Source organism: Limulus polyphemus, unplaced genomic scaffold (assembly GCF_000517525.1).
Source record: "Limulus polyphemus unplaced genomic scaffold, Limulus_polyphemus-2.1.2 Scaffold5384, whole genome shotgun sequence".
Lineage (NCBI taxonomy): Eukaryota > Metazoa > Arthropoda > Merostomata > Xiphosura > Limulidae > Limulus > Limulus polyphemus.
In genome coordinates, this window is record NW_013670994.1 from 27,953 (window position 1) to 49,233 (window position 21,281).

Below are 21,281 nucleotides of genomic sequence, written 5' to 3' on the forward strand. Positions count from 1 at the left end.
CTATCCTGTCTAAACACAGGCAGGAACACTGGGTTGTGATTGTGGAAGTGTTGGACTGACATTGTGTGATTTCTGGAACTGTTTATTAATTTTATTTTCTATTCTTTTTGTTATTTTAACAAGATGGTGTGGTATTTTTTTTAATGGGTTTTAACTTTTTTCATGTTAATTTGAGCTATTTTTTGTTAGGGTTTTATATTCACAATTAATAACAGTGAAAAATTGGCTTATGTAAAGTAATAAAATCTGTTCGTTTGCTGCCAGAGTCTAAGTTTGGTTAGATCTTTAAGAAATCCGGTTTGTGTACTCTACTAATGTGTCATTCAGCTGTGAACACAATGTGCACATTCAGTGTGCTATGTTAGTCACTAATCAAGTGTCTTTAACATTATTAAAATTGATGTTATTGCATTTGTAACCTACTCTATCAATGTTAACAAATTGCAATTTATATACCAGACCATAAAATATAGTTATTTGTTACCTGTTGGTGACTGACCCACAAAAAATACAGAAACTCGTAATGTTTCGTGGGCTGCTAAAAAGAAAATAAATATATATGTATATATTACTGTATTTTGCAGAAACAATTATTATGAAACAGCACGAGTACAAAATGAGAAGGGATAGGGACAAAAATGTTCCAAAACTGCAAGGTGAAATAATAAAGACCATAAATTTGAATGTATTAAGTTTATTTTAATGAATTTTTGTGTACTTTTAATATATAAATGAAAGTTGTTATAAATAAAAAATCTGACGTTTTATGCAATATTTATACTAAAACTGATGATGAATTTCAGAAACTTTGCAAATAGCCAAAAAACAAAAACTGAATGGTGATTTTGAGGCTGACAATTATATACTTTTTTTTTCAATATACATTTGTCATATTCCATTCGAATAATCTCTAAAATCTTCTAAATAGATACCAATAAACTCATGAAAAAAATACCTAACAATAAATTTGAAAATATATGTAGAAAATAAATATTAGTATTATACCTAGAAATACTGCTATAAAAAAAATTTTTAAGTCTTAGTAGGTAATTTTAATGAAAGCTAAAACTAATCCAGTGACTACATTATCACAATTTTATTTAAATGCCTGATTATAAGAGAAGGGGCTGAGTACATTATATTAAAACCAGGCTGTGTTTCCTAGGCCTAACCCTGAATGCTTCTCATAATTGTTACATTTAAAAAAATTGCTTCTATTACTATAATAATGTAATTTAGAATACACAAAAATGTATCAGTTTCTAGGGGGTATGTGAAGGACATTATCTGGTAGGTACAAGAACATTTAATTATCACCAGGACACTTTTGGAGTGGAGCTAGGAATGGTATTCATGTAAAGATGTATTAATGGTAGCCATGTCAAGGGGAATTTATGATGGCCTTTTCAGATATACTGATGGCATCATTGGTCATGGACAAACCTCAGGTGTTTGCTTCCACTATATTGCAAATCACAATTGTTTATCTTTATATATCTCTCATTCTATTGAATAAAAGTGTTCAATAATTTATGGATATCTTATTTATATGTACACAGACATGCATACATACACCACAGAAGTATCAACAGTAATGATTCTAAATAAAGATATTTAATAAAAATATACCTATCTATCCAACCCTCAGAAAGTTGTGTTGCCAATAATAAACAAACAATTTTTTTCTGTCTAGGCCAGTGTAGTAATCCAATTTATATCATTCATTACAATTTACAGAAATATTACTGTTTTGATGCATCTTGTGGATTTATTTTCTGAAAACTTAAAGAAATAAGAAAAGTTATATTTTTATTTTAGAAGTTTGTCATAATTGTTCAATCAAATAAAATTACATAAACCAATGTATTGTTGGTGAATCAGTAAAAGGTTTATGCTGTATAATAATAAGAATAAGAAATATAAAGCTAAATGTTATTGTTGTTTATTTCAGCTTCTTTGCGATCAGATTATAACAGAAAGATTCCAACCAGTAACATTTCCAAAGGTATGTGATGTGGCTTAGTAACAAAATTTATTGTCTCTGAATTTTAATTAGTGATTTAAAAATAAAACTAACAATACTGTATTAAACTGTGTTAGGTGTTAATAAGTGAAAGCAGAAGATCATTCAGTGAGCTTTATTTAAATGCTTAATTATAATAGAGGTTTGAGTATATCATATTAAAATGATTATGAATATGTAAAGTAACATGTCACATGACAACCACAACATACATAAAGTAGAACAGAATTTATCAGAACTACATTTTGACTATGTTTGGTGGCTCTTTGGTAAGTCTGAGGGCTTATAATGCCAAACATCAGGTTTTGGTACCCAGGATAGGCAGAGCACAGATAGCCCACTGTGTAGTTTTAACCTTAATAGTAAATAAACATTGTTTGGGTAGTGTGATGTCACCAAAAATGATCAATTTTGGGAAGGGTTTGTAACAGCTCTTTCTGACATAAGATATTCATACACTAAGAACATAAAGATGTTTTCAGATTGGGGATTTAGAATTTCCAAGATGAGAATATCCATTGTACTAATGATACTAGAAAACAGAGGAATATGGATCAATATGGGGATTTCAGGACCAGCCAGAAATAAACCTGCAACAAGTCATATCGTAGCTATGGTAAGCAAAGTGTGGAATCTTGTAACAGATGAAAATGAGAATCCATGAACACAAAACTCATTGGCAAAAAGGTATCTGTGTGTTCCCGGCAACAGTATTGAACATAATCAAGATAGATCTTTGTCTAGAAAAGAAACTTCTATACCTGCCCAATTGACACGTACCTCAAGCAACTGGAGAATGAAACTGATATTTATGCTATTTCATATAAAGATGTACTACTCAAGTTGCTGGATGTAAGACCTATGGATTTCTGTGCAATTGGACTGCTGAAATGGGCACTAGGAAACTGTTGTTCTCGTACACTAGATAGCATATGGAAATCATCTAGGTAGGGTGTGCTTTGGAGATGACAGCCTTATGATGGAGTCTTTTGCAATGGAAACTATTCTGCAGGGCTAATGTCAAGATGCATATTCTTCAAGCAGAGCATGAATGGATGTGGCAACATGGACTGAAATGATGTGGTGAGGCTGCAAAATTATTTTAATATATGTACTCAATCTTTTTAGAAAGAACATTAGATTGAAGTAAACAGTTTTATTAGTACTTCAGATAGCAGTAGATAGTCTGAAGTAGATTGAACATTTTTTCAATTAAAAAATTTGTTTGACAGTCTACTCCAACTGATTGTTTTGTGACTGAGTTAATATATTAAAGAAAAGTACTGTGAGCAAATGCATAAAGAACAATATTAACATGTTAGCATAATATTATATAAAAAATTAAAGAATTAACAAAATATAAAAAAACGACTAGTTTTGATAGGCTTCGTTTGTCAAAACTAGTTGGTTTGTTATTTTTTGATAATTTTTTAATCTTTTGTGTATTATTACACTGATGTGTTGTTATTGTGTCAACTGTGAAAAATAACATTTTAAGTTTTTAAAACTAAGAGCTGGTTTAAATTATAACTAAATATTATAAATTTTTCCTCTAATGCAGTTTTACACAATTTGATTCTCAAATTTTATTTTCTTGTAGGCTTCAGAAATGCTCACTGCTTATGATGAGCACGTTTTGGTCAATACTTTCAAATTTGGTGTCATTTACCAAAGGCATGCCCAGGTAAGTTTGATATTTTCTGTAGTAGTTAAATATGCTGCCATAATCTAACTTTTTAAACCTAAGCAGATGCTAGTAGTGTCCAGCCGAAAATCTGGATTTACCCATCAGACGGGGACAGCGTCCAATAACATTTATGTTTCTTTGGCTGAAAACTAATCCAAACCATGTTATTATCCATAAAATTAAGAAAATTTAAATTTTATAAGTTATGGTAATAATTATTAGGTAATCATCAAAATAATTCCTGCAGAATGCGCAAAACGTTACGGGTTTAAAGAGTTAATAACCTGACATTCATGTTACCAAAAGTGGTATTAACATAATTTGGAGTTATTTCTCTATCTATTGTCTTGGAATAGAGTACTTTAAAGTTAATAAAAAGTTTTGGGTTGTTATTAAGTTTAAGGTGTAATACCATACCTTTAAATTCTGTCTATATAGTTACTTCACTTTTTGATTTCATCATTCATTCAAAAAAGTTATAATGACTTTATTAAACATATTGAATGACCACTTACTCTTGCTTCATTTTGTAATCTTGTCTTTTGTACATACAATTTAAGAAGGGCTTGTAATGCTGGCTTTGAAAATTCTAAATTAAGAAGTAATGCCTTTGCTACTGTGAATTGAAATCTATGCCTGAAATAATATATAAACGATAGCATTTGTCACATTAGAAACAAAATTAACCTTTGGTGAAAACTTTTTCATCACGAGTTTGTAATCCTCAATATTATTATATAACAAAATTCTTAGGTTGACACCTGAATTGCAAAACACATGGAGAATAAGGGCTGAAACCAGTGAGAAGATTTATGAATAGCTTAGTTATTGATTTTTTAAATTTCTTCATTTAATTATTCAGAATTTTGACTTACAAAAATTACTTATGTTTGATTTTGTACTTCTAACAATTTACGTTATTTCTTTGTACCCATTCTTTCCTTCTTTTTATGTGCTATTCTAGTATGTCTGGTTCAACTTAATTAGTATTAAGTTCTGCAGATCCTATTCAAACTAATGCTTGAACATCAAGTTCAATAAAGAAACAGACCTCAAAATGAATGACTTTCAGAAGTTATACAGATTGGCTAATGAAATCAATGTAACTGCTAAAAATACTGCTTTTAAAAATTGCTGAATCATCTAGAGAATAATATGTTGAGTTTGTTAATCAGTTAATCAGTTCTCTCCTTTAACTGTTTTCATTTTATTTTTAAAAAGACATGGGTAGGTAATGGAATAATATCAACATATAATAATGGTTAACAAAAGCTATCACCGTAACTTCAAAGAGTTTATTGTAAAGCCTGCTTGTTTCAGTCATATAGAGATTATAGTTGATCACCTGGCACTAGTAAATGTGTGCTCGTTTTAGTGCTTAATACGACCAAACCAGCTGTTCAAGAAAAATGAAACAACCTTTTCTTATTCATATGAATAAAACTTCATTTAGGCTACCTTATAATAGCTACGTGTGTTAAACTTTGATAAAAAAAATTTCTTAATAGTCTCAAGTTATAAATTTATGATGCTTCACCAGTTCCAGTTTTGTGTTTCTGTTTGTGTTATGTTGAACACCAGTTTGTAATCTAGTCAAAGTATATGACACTGTTGTGCTAGTATTATTTAGTTTTCTGTTTTTAGATAAAAATTATGATACATGTTACTTTCATCTTAGCTGGTACAATACATTTGCAATTACAAAAGAGCATAGTTTTCTGTCTGTACTCTGTTATTTATAGACCAATAACCTTTTCTGTAATACCAAAACTAGCTTACAACACTAACTTTTGTTTAGATGCTGCTTATATCAGTGTCTGAGAAAAATCGACTGTTATAGGATATATATAAGCAAAGCAAGTTAAGAATTGTTTTTGTTGTTAAATCTGATGAAAGATCTCAGCATGATCTAAAATATTTATAGACACTTCACACATTTTCTGCTGATCAATTATGTAATGTTATTCAGTAAAAAAACATATTGCTTGACTTGAAAGTTATTGTTTTTGTACAAGAAAAAGTGTTAACGATGTAAATTCAGTATTTCAGGGTTAACTTTAGACAGTGTAAAAATGTATTTGAAAACAGTGCATTACCATTGAAGAAAGAAACGTTTTTTTTTTTATTTCTTGGTTTAGACAACTGAAGAAGAGCTGTTTGGGAATGTTAGTCACAGTCCTGCTATGGATGAATTTCTAAATATGTTAGGACACCACATCAAACTAAAGGATTTCCAGGGGTGACTTTACTTTTGTGCTCAGAATTGTAATGTAGCATCAGTTATAATATCTAAAATATAATTCTACATAAAATTGAATTTATTTTTCAGATATTTATTAATCCTTTATTTTCTTGAACTAGCACAAATAAATATATATATATTCCCAGTAAGAGATATTTTTAGATATTGTTCTTCAGACTGAATACCACACTGATAAACAGTATTGACCTTTTATTGTTTGTTCCTGATTTGACTGCAGACAAGATTTAATCAAAGATTTTTGTTAATGAATGATGTTGATGACTACACATCTGTCGATCTGTGCAGCACCTTCATCAAATCATATCAAAGTGACCCAAACAATATTCTTCAGTAGAAGATGAATATACCTCTTTAACTAAAACTACAGTAAAGAATACCTAGAATTTTACCACAGTTATACTATTTATACATATGGTGTTTTTACTCACCACAGTGAGCCTATGTTTATGTAGAATTTGAAGAATATATATAGCATTGATACTACTAACTGAATTATTCAGCAGACAATCTGTTTAAAATGATAAAAACAAATATGTAAACCAATTTGTAATTTAATTTTCTGCTTTTCACCACGTTTTACTGATATTGGGGAATTCCACCCGTCTAAAGTAATTCTTGACAAGAGTAAATCTAAAAGACAAGACTAGGATTCTTGAAGTGGTAAACTGTATATTATATACATGGTGTTTTTACTCACCAGAGTGAACCTCTGTTTATATAGGATTTGAAGAATAATGCTACTAATTTATTCTTCTAAATTATTCAGTAGACAAGCTGTTTAAGATACTAAAAATAAATATGAAGCTCTACCTATCATTTGACACCAGAATAACTAAGTGATAAGTGGTGAATTGAATGGTAATTGGGCTTCATATTTATTTTTTTATTCTATTCCATCAGAGAAATGGAGTAGTTTACAGTAAAATCTTCATTTTCATTTATTATTAGTAGTTTAATTTTTCTGCAACTTTAGGATGAGATCAGAAGCCAGCAATAAATGTTAAGAGTTAATTGATTGTATCACCTGTTTTAAATTTGGGTAACTTGATAGAGCATTTATTGAAGCTATATACCTCTGCATGCAATATCGCTGTGTGAGATAGTAGATTCTGTGTGTAGAATGTAACCTTTAAGAAATAATAAACATTGTTCACTAATATCAGAAAGAATTGGATCTTTGATCTTTCCAAATTTCAAAACTGATCATGAACAAATTTGCTTCTAGGTAAACTTACACTACTCTATTAGCTATCTTGCTGGAATATTTCTGGAAGAAATCTTATTTGTTGTCAAAAATTTCTCCAACCCTCTTGCTTATGTATTTGTGATGTATCTTCTAGCTTTCGAGGTGGTCTTGACACCCATTATGGCCAGACTGGCAAAGAGTCCATATATACCCAGTTTCAAGGGTGTGAAATCATGTTTCATGTCTCTACACTTCTTCCCTACACTGAAGGGGATACTCAACAGGTACAAAGTTTTTCTTTTACAGTCTGAAAATGTTTATTGACAAAGAAATACTTCAAAACGAATTGAATAATGTTTTTGTGGGAATACACTTGTTGGATTTTTTGTTAAGTTTGTTGTTTCCTCGGTATTAAGGTATGCTGTACAACCACACCAAGAAGACTTCAGAACAAAAAGGTACAGTACATTACACATTGGTAACTTTCTTCAGACAGAGCTTGAAGCCTCTGTTTTTTTAAGTGTTCTTAAACTTTACCAAGAGATGTAAAAACCCAATTTTTATAACACTTTACCAACTTTACCTGTTAGCTGTTTTGCCAGAAATTAAAAATATAATTATTTTGCCAATTAAACGGCTTTTACTTATACTTCTTAATGAATATATACTGTGTCGTTGTTGGGCTTAGGATTCTTCTACAGTAGGTGTCTGTGATTTGTTGGCTATAAATTCAATGATAAATAAACAGCACGCACCTTACTTATTTTTAAAATAAAATATATATTTGAAAGAAGTTAAACGTATGTACAACAAATTCTTCACACTATAGATATTACAGGCATATCATAAACACTATTTATATATAGTTCTCTTCTTCTTGTCAAAAGTTCACTTAAGCCTATTGAATTGTTTTAGAATTTCAGTTGACAAGACGAACTATCTTCTCTATCAATATCGCACTAGTATTCTCTGTGTGATTTACTTACAATTGTGGTGTGAGTTACCGATAATCGTTTTCTCTTCTTTCTTCTAAATATCCTCTGTTCCTTTTGAAGTGCCTATGTTAATCATTAGGCCTATCACTTCTACAATAGTTAATTTCACGCCAAACTTTTTCTTGTCCTAACTTTCTTCTGCTATTGTCTGTCTGCTGTTTTCACTCATCTCACACTATTTATACCTTTGTCATTTAATCATCTGGCCTTCTAGAAATCTCTATATTTTTGACATCAGTGTATTGCATGAGACGTTCAATAGTCTCAGCGTCAATGAATTATAAACATAACCTCCTACAATCGTCTGCTTTTAACTCTTTATTATAACAAAAACTAAACAATAATAAAATATTCACTCACAAAATAAGTTAATCAATAATATCTAAACTAAACAGTCTTTTATATCATGACAGTTTTACTATACATCATTAAGCTTTACCAACAGTGTAAGAAAGTCCTGTTTTACTACACGTTATCAAACTTTACAAACTTTGCATGATAGTTCTTTTTTACGATACGTCATTAGATTTTATTAATGGTGGAATAAAGTCCTGTTTTACCACACAGTATTAGATCCTATCAACAATGTAAGAAAGTCCTTTTTTACTACACATTATTAGATCTTATCAACAATGTAAGAAAGTCCTGTTTTTAAACATTATTAGATCCTATCAACATTGTAAGAATATCCTGTTTGACCACACAGTATTAGATCTTATCAACAATGTGTAAGAAAGTCCTGTTTTACTACACATTATTAGATCCTATCAACAATGTAAGAAAGTCCTGTTTTACTACACATTATTATATTGTATATACAGTGTATGAGAGTCCTGTTTTACTACGTATTATTAGATCCTGTCAACAATGTAAGAAAGTCCTGTTTTACCACAGAGTATTAGATTCTATCAACAATGTAAGAAAGTCCTGTTTTACTACGTATTATTAGATCCTGTCAACAATGTAAGAAAGTCCTGTTTTACTACACATTATTATGTGTATGAGAGTCCTGTTTTTCTGTGTGATATTAAACTTTTCCAACATTCTTTTTCTATGCATTATCATAATTTTACTACCATACTTCTCTTCACAGCATTAGTAGTACATGAACACTCTTATGACCCTCAGATTATTAAAACTTTTCAAAAAAGGTGTTACCTTTGATGATTATGAGTAAATCCACTAAAGCAAACCTCTTAGTCAGGTGTATTTCAGAATTTGCTTTGACAGAAATTTTATGTTCGGTTGAAATATAGTTAAATGTGATGATTAGGAAATAAAATTCTGCTTGACACTGATGTATTTGTGACAGGTCAAAAATGGTATATGAATATTCATTGCATTACTTATATCTTAAGCTCGTTTTTCAAAAATCTAGAAACAAAAACTATATAACCTGATCCCTTGGTTCTTTACGGCATTATGCACAGGGCAATTTACATTAACTTGTCATAAGGAAATTGCAAGGTACCTATTTAATTTATAAATATATGTGAAGAGTGGTCAGTGATCTTTATAATAAAACCAGCTTTCAACAGGTCTAAATTGTGGCCTTGCTCCAAAGGTCTTGAACAAGCTCTTGTTGATGAAATGGATCTTGATATTAAAGGGTGCTAACTTTTTTTTTTGCAGTATTTATATAGAACTTTCCCCATTACAACCATGATGTTAAACCACTCAGTGCTTACTTGTTTTGTTATTTCAGCTTCAAAGAAAGAGACACATTGGGAATGACATTGTAGCCATTATATTCCAGGACTCCAACACTCCTTTTTCCCCCACCATTATAGCGTCTAATTTTCTACATGCTTATATTGTTGTTGAGGCTCTTGAACCTGAGTCACCTCAGACAAGGTTGGTATTTTTTTTTAATTCTACTGTATACATTCTGCTTTATGACTGTGTGTGTGTGTGTGTGGTTCATTGCTTTCCAGAAGATTTGAAGTTGACGAATGTATTTTAATGAATTTTCCTTGAAAAAGATCTTCCCACTTAAAAGGTAGAGTACTTGTTGTTGTTTTTTTTTCGTTAATTCTGTCCACTTTTTACTCTTAGTTAAAAAGTACGTTTACATTTTCTTTTTTTTAGGTTCACTTTTTGTGCATATTTTATTGATGCTCTATTCTTTGGATCCTTTATTCATCACTATTATTTCTTGTCTTTTAACCTCTCAAATAATTTGTAAAAGAAGTATCTGCACCTAGCTTAACCTTTACATTTTTCATACAGACTTAACTTAATGTACATTTAACAATTGCTTAGTTTCATTAATATCTAGAAGAATGAAGAACTGTTAAAAAGGTGTATTCCTCTTGCGATATAAGTTAAACTTCCACATAAATGTGCTTCATGGAAGGTTCAAGAAGATTGTATATATTTTATGTTTCGTATGTTATAAACAAAAGTGATATTTTGTACAAATATTATTTGCATGCTAATTGTCAGAAGCTCAGAAATATATGGTTTTTAATCTTCATCTTAAGATAGAAACTTAAAATTTAGTTTGTCTTTGATTTTCAGATACAAGGTTTCAGTTACAGCAAAAGACGATGTTCCATTTTTTGGTCCACCTCTACCACAGCCTGCTGTTTTTACCAAAGGAAATCGGTTTCGAGAATTTCTTCTTGCTAAGCTTATCAATGCCGAGCATGCATGCTACAAGTCAGAAAAGTTTGCGAAACTGGAGGTACAGCAGTTTCATATAATATTTTTTGGTTGAAAGGCTTGGATTTTGCAATTGTGATAAAGTTGTAATGTGAAAACTATACAAACAAGGGAATCCTCAATAACCGCAGCACTTGAAATCTTTTAGGCAGGGTTAGAGTAAATTAATCCACGAGACGTTTTAACCTTTTTATTAGCAAATGTTTATGCACCAGCAATACCAAGCATGGGGCACACACATATACCAGATTCAATTTTATTACTCATCAGGATTTCTGCCAGCCTACCCTCAAATTGAAATTCTTTTAGGCAAGATTAGTTAATCTATGAAATCTTGGGTGTGTTCATATAGGTCAATCGAAAGGGTTTGACCTTCAGAGTCCAACACTGTAATTAGATCTCAAATCTGTCAAGTGAAACAAAACAACAACTCAGAGCCATTCTATGAGCCACTGTGCAGCAACTAAAAATAACTGCTACTAGATTTAAAATCATATTATACAAGCGTAAACATCTCTACATAATATCTTTCAATTCAGAAATGTTAATCACTGATCCTATAAACATTATAATCTCAGATTTACCTAAACATAACTTAATATATTCTGAATTTATGCAAAGATATGACTTAATAGTTCCATCAAATATTTTTAACATTTTTATTACAGGATATTTGTGACTGAGCTGTCAAATTAAATACAATATTCCTTTTGTATTAAACATATTTCAGTTAATTATTAAAATAATCTCTTCCCTTTGAAGGGTAATATTTTATCAGAAACAATAAGGCTTATGGTGCTGTTTTGGTAATAAGAAAAAAAAATGTATGCCAAGTTTCAAACATTTTAAGAATTATATTGATCAAGCATTAAGACACATGGTCAGAATTTGCCTTCCTATTACTTCTTACTTATTCTGTTCACTACTTGTGCCAGTTAACTGTAGCTGTCTTAAAAACATTTCTATTTTAATATTAGTCTGCAAAAAAACCTGTAATTTTATATTATGGCTGCTGAGATATGATTTGTTTTATTCCAGTTGTCTAAATGGTTAAAAAAAAACCTATGAATTCTGAGATCTTCCCCTTAGAATAATCTTGAATCATTATATAGGCAATATTATTAACTAGTGGTTTTCTGTTACCTTAGTACAAGACATAAAACATCAAAAGGTGAAAAGTCATTTCTGAGGGTAAATGTGAAATCCTTTTTTTTTTTTTTTTAGAAGTTCATGATTTTTCATATGTGTGATCCACTGAATAAAAAAGCACTTCAATTTAAAAAAAAATGTATTATACATTGATTATAACTTAAGTTTCGTTGCTGTTAATATATTGGTTAAGCTCTAAGCCTGGCATAAAGTGGAATTTTTACCCTTCAAAAATATTTTAAATATTTATTCTATTTCAAAAACTAGTAGTTTTTAACAACAGTAAATTTTATTTTTTGGTATCAGGATCGAACAAGAACCTCTCTTCTACAATCCCTCCATGATGGTCTTGTACAGAAGACTCAAGAATTCTGTGGAACAGGACCCTGTTTTGAAAACAACAAAACTGATGTTAATGGTACAAGCTCACGTTTCTTTGACTCTGTTCGGAAGGCCTTGACTGGAAGATCCAGAAGTCAGTCGATAGAGTCCAATCTTTCCAATGTTACACCTAAACGGTCCTCAACTAGTGTTAGTAGTAGTAACACAACATTTGGGGACTTAACTCCTACAGTAAGTGCCAGTAGTAGTTGTGCAGGCTTCTAATAATTATGAAAACATTTAGTAGCTAATATAAAAATTCTATTAAAAGTGATATTGAATATTTTTAAAATCATCTAATATTAAAATGAAATCACTTGTACTTGTTCAGATTCGCAAATGAGGATTTCAGAAAGAAATATATACTTTTAATAAGATCTTATTAAAAGAGAAACATTACATCAGATAATTTTTGACATAGTAAATTTATATCAACAATTCCTTTCTTAAGGCTTGGTATAGTGTTCCAGATACAGCTAGCCATCTATATTTCTCTAACATCACAGGATTCAAGACATTTTCATTTCATTATTTTGGAAGCTGTCTTTTTGTTTATTTAAACCGTACAATACAGGGATAGCAGAATGAAACTTGTTCTTGTAACTAGTTTGGCTTAAGAGTCATGTTATTTATTACAACTAACCTGAGGAAAATAGGTTTGGTAGTAAATGTTACATTCAAAACTCTAGATAAACTTGGCAAAATGTACATTTAACTGAAAGCCCTGGGCACAAGTCACACAACTAACACTTTTATTTCAGCTACAAAATGCACAACAGCCATTCACCTAAATTCAGTGTTTCGTTCCTAAGCCTTGTGGCATATTACCATACATTTTTAAAATATGTTATTATTATTACCATAAACTGATAAGAACAAAGACAACACAAATTCTATTGATATCTTTTAACAACTTATTTAAAAGCATCTAATTAAAAAAACACATTTTTTCTGAATGTTGCAGAGTATCAAAGGTTCAGGTTCAATAAAGTATTGGTATCAGAGATCCCCTTCCCAAGGATCTACACACAGGTCAGAAATCAAATTCTTTTTGTTCCAATTTTCTTTTAACTTTTGTATCCATTATTAGTTATATAAAATTTGTTTTTCTAGTTTTCATATATCATTGTGATTTCTTTCATATATCATCGTAATGGATATTTAGTTTCTTTGCTAGTTCATTCTCAGTATGATGGTTTAATTTGTTTATTTTTTTTTAAAAGAAACAACTAAAGATATCAAAAGAGATTGATATCCTGTGTTATTGCCATACAATGCAATGATTAAAAAAATCCAACCATCCTTGTTGAGCAGTAAGACCAGGAATATTTAAAATCAAACTTTAAGAAATTAAAACACTGAACTTGCATAAAAAGAACTGTTGATATACTTGAATAAACTTTGGCAAAACAGTTTGTTTGTGATAGTATCGGTATATCAAAACCCTTAAAAAATACTCTCTGTGTTACGATAATATTTAAATCCCTATATGAACTGTGCATATGGTGAAATAGTTTCACGTAAGGGTGTAAAATATAAAAAATTATCCCTTTCAAACTTGGTACCGTCTATAGCAGCTATTGGGTGATGTTTTACCACTGAACTAACTAGGCTGAGGAGAGCTAAGTTAGCTTGAAACTGCAGTACTCAGTTGATCAAGAACTTGTTTAACGATGTTATGTGAGACTATCTAGATCGATGTAAGTGTGTCACAAGTGAGCTGGTGTGACAAAAAAGTGCACTTTTCGTTTGTTGTTTGAAAACTGAACAAATAAATTAAAATGTTATCAGTGTGATGACCGAGTAAAAATACAATTCCAAGCCAATTTTCTTTACCTTTGTCTGCTTTACAGGTGTGTGGCTTAAATTTATTCTCACTTTTCTACTAATGCTGTAGTTAATGATATGTTACATTGTTTTTAGTATTTCCAGAACTGCTTGGTTGGGGGGAGTTTGACACATTCAAAAATGATGACAACTATCCTACACTTGTGGTCAGTTTAACATAAAAATAAGTTTTTTATTTAGCTTTATCATAATTACTGAAAGTATTAAAGTTTTATATGTTATTTTCTGAAGTGTATAAAGAGTAAAAAATAAATATGCAAGCAATATTTTTGCACATTATTAGTAAAATTAACAATGCTGTCAGTCAAACCATAGTTTGTCTCCTGTATTTAGCAATGTTACGACCAGCAATATTAGCTTTAACATTTCTATGACACATCAAGTTTGAAACTATTACCAAGAAATTTATTTGTATGACAGTAGGACTGGTAACAATTTTTAACAAATATTTTTTTACTGACAATAACAGATTACGAGTAAGAACATAATACCATCCCAACAAAATACCCTGTGTTGACGCATACCAGTCCAGAAACCCGAGCTTATCAGGTCGGTTTGGACATGCAACACAAAAAGTCTTAATAGAAGTGGCTTGTATGTTTTGCCCTCATTTCTGACAGCGCAGTTGAGTAGTGGTGCTTCAAAAATAGCACATCATAAAAACTTTAAGTGTTTCATTTTGCTCAGTTTCATATCTAGAAGACCAGAGAACTACTAAAATGGTGTATCCCTGTTGTTATCATTCAGATTAAACTTTCACCTAGATATTTTCATGGCTTTTATATTTATTTTATTTATAAATAAAAGCGATGTTCTGTTTAAATATTAATTGCATACTAGTTGTCGGAAGATCAGAAGTGAATGGTTTTTATTCTTCATAATAAAATATACTTAAGATGACAGAAATTGACTGTAATCAGTAATTTCTAAGGTATCCTATTACCCTAGTGAAGCATGACCCATAGATCTGTTGTTTGTGTGACATTACATCACAGTAAAAATGATGTAATGTCTAATTGATTTGTGCACAAGGCTGTATACGATATGTAAGACCAATAACAAACTAACCCCCTTTTTTCTTTTCAAGCTTGATTTATAATGATAAACCCTTCTTTTTTTTCAGCCTTGGTTTATAATAATAATAAACTTTATCACAGTTGAGTTGTGGTGCTTCAAAATTAGCACCTCATAAAAACTTTAAATGTTTCATTTTGCTCAGTTTCGTATCTAGAAGTCCAGAGAACATCACTTTTATTTATAAATACAATAAATATAAAAGCCATGAACACATCTAGGTGAAAGTTTAATCTGAATGACCACAACAGGGATACACCATTTTAATAGTTCTCTGGTCTTCTAGATATGAAATATCTAATTAATTGTGTTTATATCTAATATCTAATTAATTAGATTTAATTAATCTAATTAATTAAAACTTTTATAATTTTTACCTTTGCTTTCATCTGGATCTCTTTTCAAAATTAAGAGTTCAAACTTATAGTTCATAAAATATTTAATTTTTTCACTGGAATTAAAAGTTGTTGGTCAGCTATGCAGAAGAAGGGATTTTTCCATCAATTCCAGAGTTCATCAGATCAGCTGGGCATGCAAATACACAAAGCTTTTGTCAAAAATGCTGTTTCTGTCAGTCAGTTAAAAGATATCAGTTAATGTGTTATATAATATGGTTACTTTTAATGTACTTATGTATCAGACTACTCAACTTACCTGTGTTCGTAATCATTTTCATCAGAAATGTAAAACTTAATGTGCTTCAAAGTGATTGTTTCAAATGCATCAGAATCTACAAATTTTAAGTGCAATATTTCACTTCTTACTGTTTCTTGTGTAGTTGATACTTTCTCCACCAGAGTTGTATACAAGATGAGTTAAACAGTTTAAGGAATTAAAGAAATCATGTGTAATAATAGGTAGGCAACTAACGATTTATAAGTATAAAAAAAGGTTTTACTGATGGTGGAACATACTACAAGTTTTGACAGAACATTGGTCTGTTTTCTTTAGGTATGATCAGTACTAAGCAATACAAGGTTTATATATTGTTACAAAGGCAAAAGACACAGAAATGGAGTCAGCAGGTGACAGGATGTAGATCGAGGTCAAATCTATAATGATCTTTCACTAAACCATGATAATGGCCCTAGCAACATCAGCTGTATTTGGCAAGGTCTATTCATACACTTGATCAGACTTGACTTCTACCTATATCCTTTCACCTGCTGACACCACATATGTGACATTTAATCCTTGTGTCTTTTACCTTTGTAACAATATATAAACCTTGTATTGCTTAGTACTGGTCATACCTGAAGAATACAGACCAATGTCCTGTCAAAACATGTTCCAACATCAATGAAACTTTTCCTTGTACTTATAAATGATTGTTTGCCTACATATTATTATATTAGCATAATGTGTTTCCTTATTCAAGTAAAAAATCAAATGCAAGGACCAAGCCTAAAAAAAAAAAAAAGAGGGTTAGTATGTTATTGCTTCTTACATATCTTAACTTCACACATCATATACAGCCCTGTTCACAAATTAATTACTGATTAAAGTTTGATACTATACAAAGTTATATTTTATTACTGTTTATTAATTTTCAACAAAACAGTTTCAACTGTGATTGAAAGTGATCTTCAATTGAAAGCCTGGAGTGATCTGATTTTGGGGTGAAACAGTTCACAAAGATTGAAATTTTCAAATAATCATGTTAAATTCAATGCTAGCTTAGTTTTATTAACAACTGTAAATAATAATAAACTTTATATCACAGAGACTTCAAAATGCTAGTTAATTGTCTTTATCTTTGCTTTGCATTCATGTGGATCTCTTCTCAAAATTAAGAGTTGAAACTTATAGTTACACAGTGTTAAATTTTTTCACTGGAACAAAGCTTCCTTTCTTATTTACTACATCTGATTCATGTTTCTGTGTTTTATTTTTTTAATGATCTATTCAGTCGAAACAATGACAGCATATCTGTTGGAGCCCAAGAGAGATCAGGCAGTGGACCTAACACACCAATGTCAAGCCCCGAGACCCCACCTCTGGCACAGCACGTTGCCTGCGAGTCTGACTCATCCAGTATCAACAGTCTGGAGTTAGAACGTACTTCCGCAAATTCAGAAGACTCTTGTAGAGGTGCTGATAGTGGGAATTTGAACACCGTCCAGTCTTGTTCTGTTTGCACAGAGAGCTGTAGGTCACAGAGGCCCAGTTGTCAAGGTATAAATAGTTTCAAGTTGTAGTTTAAAAAGCTCTGCTGACAAGTTCTGTCTACTGGGTTCATATGTGTCCTTAAAAGCTCTGAAAGTACTCGATTGTGTTATAGAGTAAATTCAAAAACTTGAAAGTAAAAAGTCCTTGAATTTTATATTTATGCATATTCATGTTATGTTTTGTAATTTATTTTTATAACTCACAAAAGTCTAAAACGTGCATAATCTTATATAATTCAGAAGTTTCCTGCTCAAAATATCACCAGTAAAAGTGTCTATATTGCATGTAGTGTAAACTCTGATCCTGAAATGGCATTAAGTAACACAACATATCTTTAGCGAAAGTGTAAACTCTGATCCTGAAATGGCATTACATAACACATCTTTAGTGAAAGTGTACATATCGTGTAGCACTGTGTAAACTCTGATCCTGAAATGGCATTACATAACACATCTTTAGTGAAAGTGTACGTATCATGTAGTACTGTGTAAACTATGATCCTGAAATGGCATTACATAACACAACATATCTTTAGTGAAAGTGTACGTATCATGTAGCACTGTGTAAACTATGATCCTGAAATGGCATTACATAACACAACATATTTTTAGCGAAAGTGTACGTATCATGTAGCACTGTGTAAACTATGATCCTGAAATGGCATTACATAACACAACATATTTTTAGTGAAAGTGTACATATCATGTAGCACTGTGTAAACTCTTATCCTGAAATGGCATTACATAACACAACATATCTTTAGTGAAACTGTACGTATCATGTAACAATGTGTAAACTCTGAGCCTGAAATGGCATTACATAACACAACATATCTTTAGTGAAAGTGTACATATCATGTAACACTGTGTAAACTCTGATCCTGAAATGACATTACATAACACATCTTTAGTGAAACTGTATGTATCATGTAACACTGTGTAAACTCTGATCCTGATGGTATTACATAACACAACATATTTTTAGTGAAAGTGTACGTATCATGTAGCTCTGTGTATACTCTGATCCTGAAATGGCATTACATAACACAACATATCTTTAGTGAAAGTGTACGTATCATGTAGCTCTGTGATCCTGATGATACATAACACAACATATCTTTAGTGAAAGTGTATGTATCATGTAGCTCTGTGTAAACTCTGATCCTGATGGTATTACATAACACAACATATTTTTAGTGAAAGTGTACGTATCATGTAACACTGTGTAAACTCTGATTTTTTTTCCTTGGAAATTGCGTTTATCATTTTTAATCATTTTAAATTTTTCTTATTGTTCGCACCAGTAACGACTCGTTTTTTCTGTTGGTGGAGGACCAAAATATCTTTCGGCAGCTCTGTTTCCATGCTCTTTTCTTTAGACATCGTAAGGGGTGAAAAAATAAAACGAAAAATGAAGAAACAACTATTTTGTTCCCGAGACCTAAGATACGGTACTTCGGCTTTCGGTGACGCATCCAACTTGACAGTATATATTGTATATATACATATATATTACTCATACCTTCGGTGTATAGGACGCAAGCAGATTTTGACATCAAATTTTGGGGTAAAAAAGTGCGTTTTATACACCGAAAAATACGGTATTTGTGCTTCTGGAAAATTCAGACTTAATGAATTTCAATTAATATTTGTTCTGCTTCTGGGAAATCAGATGGGAAGATCAAAGTCTTAAGTATTTGACATTTTTTTCTTGAGCAAGTATATGAACCCTGTTTATTTCACGGCTGTAAGACACAGAGGCCTGGTTATCAAGGTATAAGTAGTTTAGAGCTTTGATTCAAAAAACGTAGTTTTAAAGACATAATGAATGTAAAACTGCAACTCATTCAAGTCAAGATTGCAAGATACATTAACACTAGGTGTATGTATTGGAGGTTCAGCCTTAAAAATAAATATTAATGGTCTAGAGTGCTAAAGTGTAGATCACTAAACTTATTCCAGTTTTATTCAGCAAGAAAGTACAAATTCTGAATAAAAACTCAGTATTTTTTATAACATTTTGAAATTTTTTCACAGCATTAATTATCCCTTTAACTGCATAATTAGATTTCACAGTCAGTCCCCAATCAATCTCATTTCTCCATCAAAAAACATCATAAATTAGCAGTATATTTTGCTTTATTATAATATATAAGACACACTTACATTGCATAACCTGATGTTATGGCATCAATAACTTACCTAAATATAAAATAAGTAAGCACATTAACATTTAAAAATTCAGCTGATCTCCTGAAGATGGTAGAACTTTTTCCACCGAAAAATGTAGTTTTTAATTGTATATTCTACTTTTCACTTCATACATTAAGTTATTGTGCATTTTTAAACAATGAATGAAGTTTTATGATGTCTATGCACAAGAATGGTCATAGAATATATTGTACCTAAGTTATTGTAAAAACACAGAGGAAATAAAACGATCAGTGGGTGCTCTGCATTGTCTGCCATCTGGGGCTCCATCTGAGGGATTTTTTTTATACTTGTTTTTTTTTCACTCACACTTCCAGATGTGGTTGATTCAAGCTCATGGAGGGTTGTCACTTCCCACTGTACAGGGAAGTTTATTTTATGGCCGTGGAGAAAAAGTATCTCCATTGTCAACGACAATTAGTCTTTCAGTGAATTATAGTGGCTTTCCACAGTGAAAGTGTTAAAATACGTTTTAATTTAGAGAATACAATTTTCAAGAGTAAAACCATAAATTATAACAAATTATATTTTAGTTTAAAGTGTTTTTTTTTTTACATGGAAAATATGTTAAGATGTGAATTATCACAAAACTAGAATTTGTAATTTGACGGATAAATAAAAGCCATTAACAATATAAGAAGAATATCTGTATTTCATAAACCTGATGAAGAACATTGCTTGTCTCCTATATTGCTGTTGTATAAGTTCATATATATAAGCATCAATATCAAAACCCTGTAAAAGTTGTTCTGGAAAAAAATTAAGTTTCTTTTTACTGCTGTACTCTTTTAATTTGTTTTATATTGCAGCTATGCAAAAGCAGATTGAATCCCTGAAATTGGAAGTAGTTAAGCTGAAAACAGATAAACTAGAGCTTCTCAGGCAAAATATGGTAAGTTTCTAGTGTACTGATTCATGGCATTAAGTCCTACTAGTCTGTTATACAGGATAGGCTTCATTAATATATAAGTTTATATTTAGTCCTGTTCTATGTAGTTTACTTTTGATTAGAAGTTCTTAATAATAGGAATGGCTCTTTCAACGTAACTATAACATAATATGCAGAAAAATTATCTTGATTATTTTTAAAGCATAAGGCTATTTTATAATATAACCTCGAATGCAAAAGTTGTAGAATAATAAAAATGTTTCATATATTTTGAGTGAGTAAAAAAGGGGTGTGTGAAAAAGTTTAGTCCACACAGGATGTAAAAGTTAATGTCCTTACTTATTAAAAGCATTCATTTTTTATATTATGTGAGGCCTGGCACTCAATTTGCAATCTGCAGGTCACAGGTTTGAACCCTGTTGCTGAACATGCTTACCATGGGGACAATATAATGAGATGGTTAATCACACTATTTGTTTGTAAAGAGCTGGCAGTGGGTGGTGTTGCCTTCCCTTTAGTCTATCACTTCAGAATGAGGGATGGCTAGCACAGATGGCCTTCAAGTATCTTTGTATGAAATTCAACAAAACAATTATTTTATGTGATTCACACATCTCCGATATTTAAAATTCAATTTGTTTGTCTGCAAGCTTATGCAGACTTCATAGCATCACTGCTGTGACTTTTTACTAAAGTATGCCTACCACCAAATATGTCTTTTTGATTGATTAAAAAATTAACTC

At 30.9% G+C, this 21,281-nt stretch overlaps 1 protein-coding gene across 2 annotated transcripts in view; it reads left to right on the forward strand.

Annotated features, from left to right (window-relative positions):
• The window catches only part of LOC106472499 (rap1 GTPase-activating protein 1-like), a 45,895-nt gene that overhangs the window by 18,108 nt on the left and 6,506 nt on the right, over positions 1-21,281 (forward strand). For both annotated transcript variants that reach the window (XM_022401077.1, XM_022401078.1), the window contains 10 exons: positions 1,952-2,005; positions 3,624-3,707; positions 5,849-5,949; positions 7,314-7,443; positions 9,860-10,008; positions 10,675-10,840; positions 12,274-12,540; positions 13,313-13,380; positions 17,180-17,445; positions 20,459-20,541. In XM_022401077.1, the coding sequence (XP_022256785.1) occupies positions 1,952-2,005; positions 3,624-3,707; positions 5,849-5,949; positions 7,314-7,443; positions 9,860-10,008; positions 10,675-10,840; positions 12,274-12,540; positions 13,313-13,380; positions 17,180-17,445; positions 20,459-20,541 (1,368 nt within the window). The remainder of the gene's footprint in view (positions 1-1,951; positions 2,006-3,623; positions 3,708-5,848; positions 5,950-7,313; positions 7,444-9,859; positions 10,009-10,674; positions 10,841-12,273; positions 12,541-13,312; positions 13,381-17,179; positions 17,446-20,458; positions 20,542-21,281) is intronic.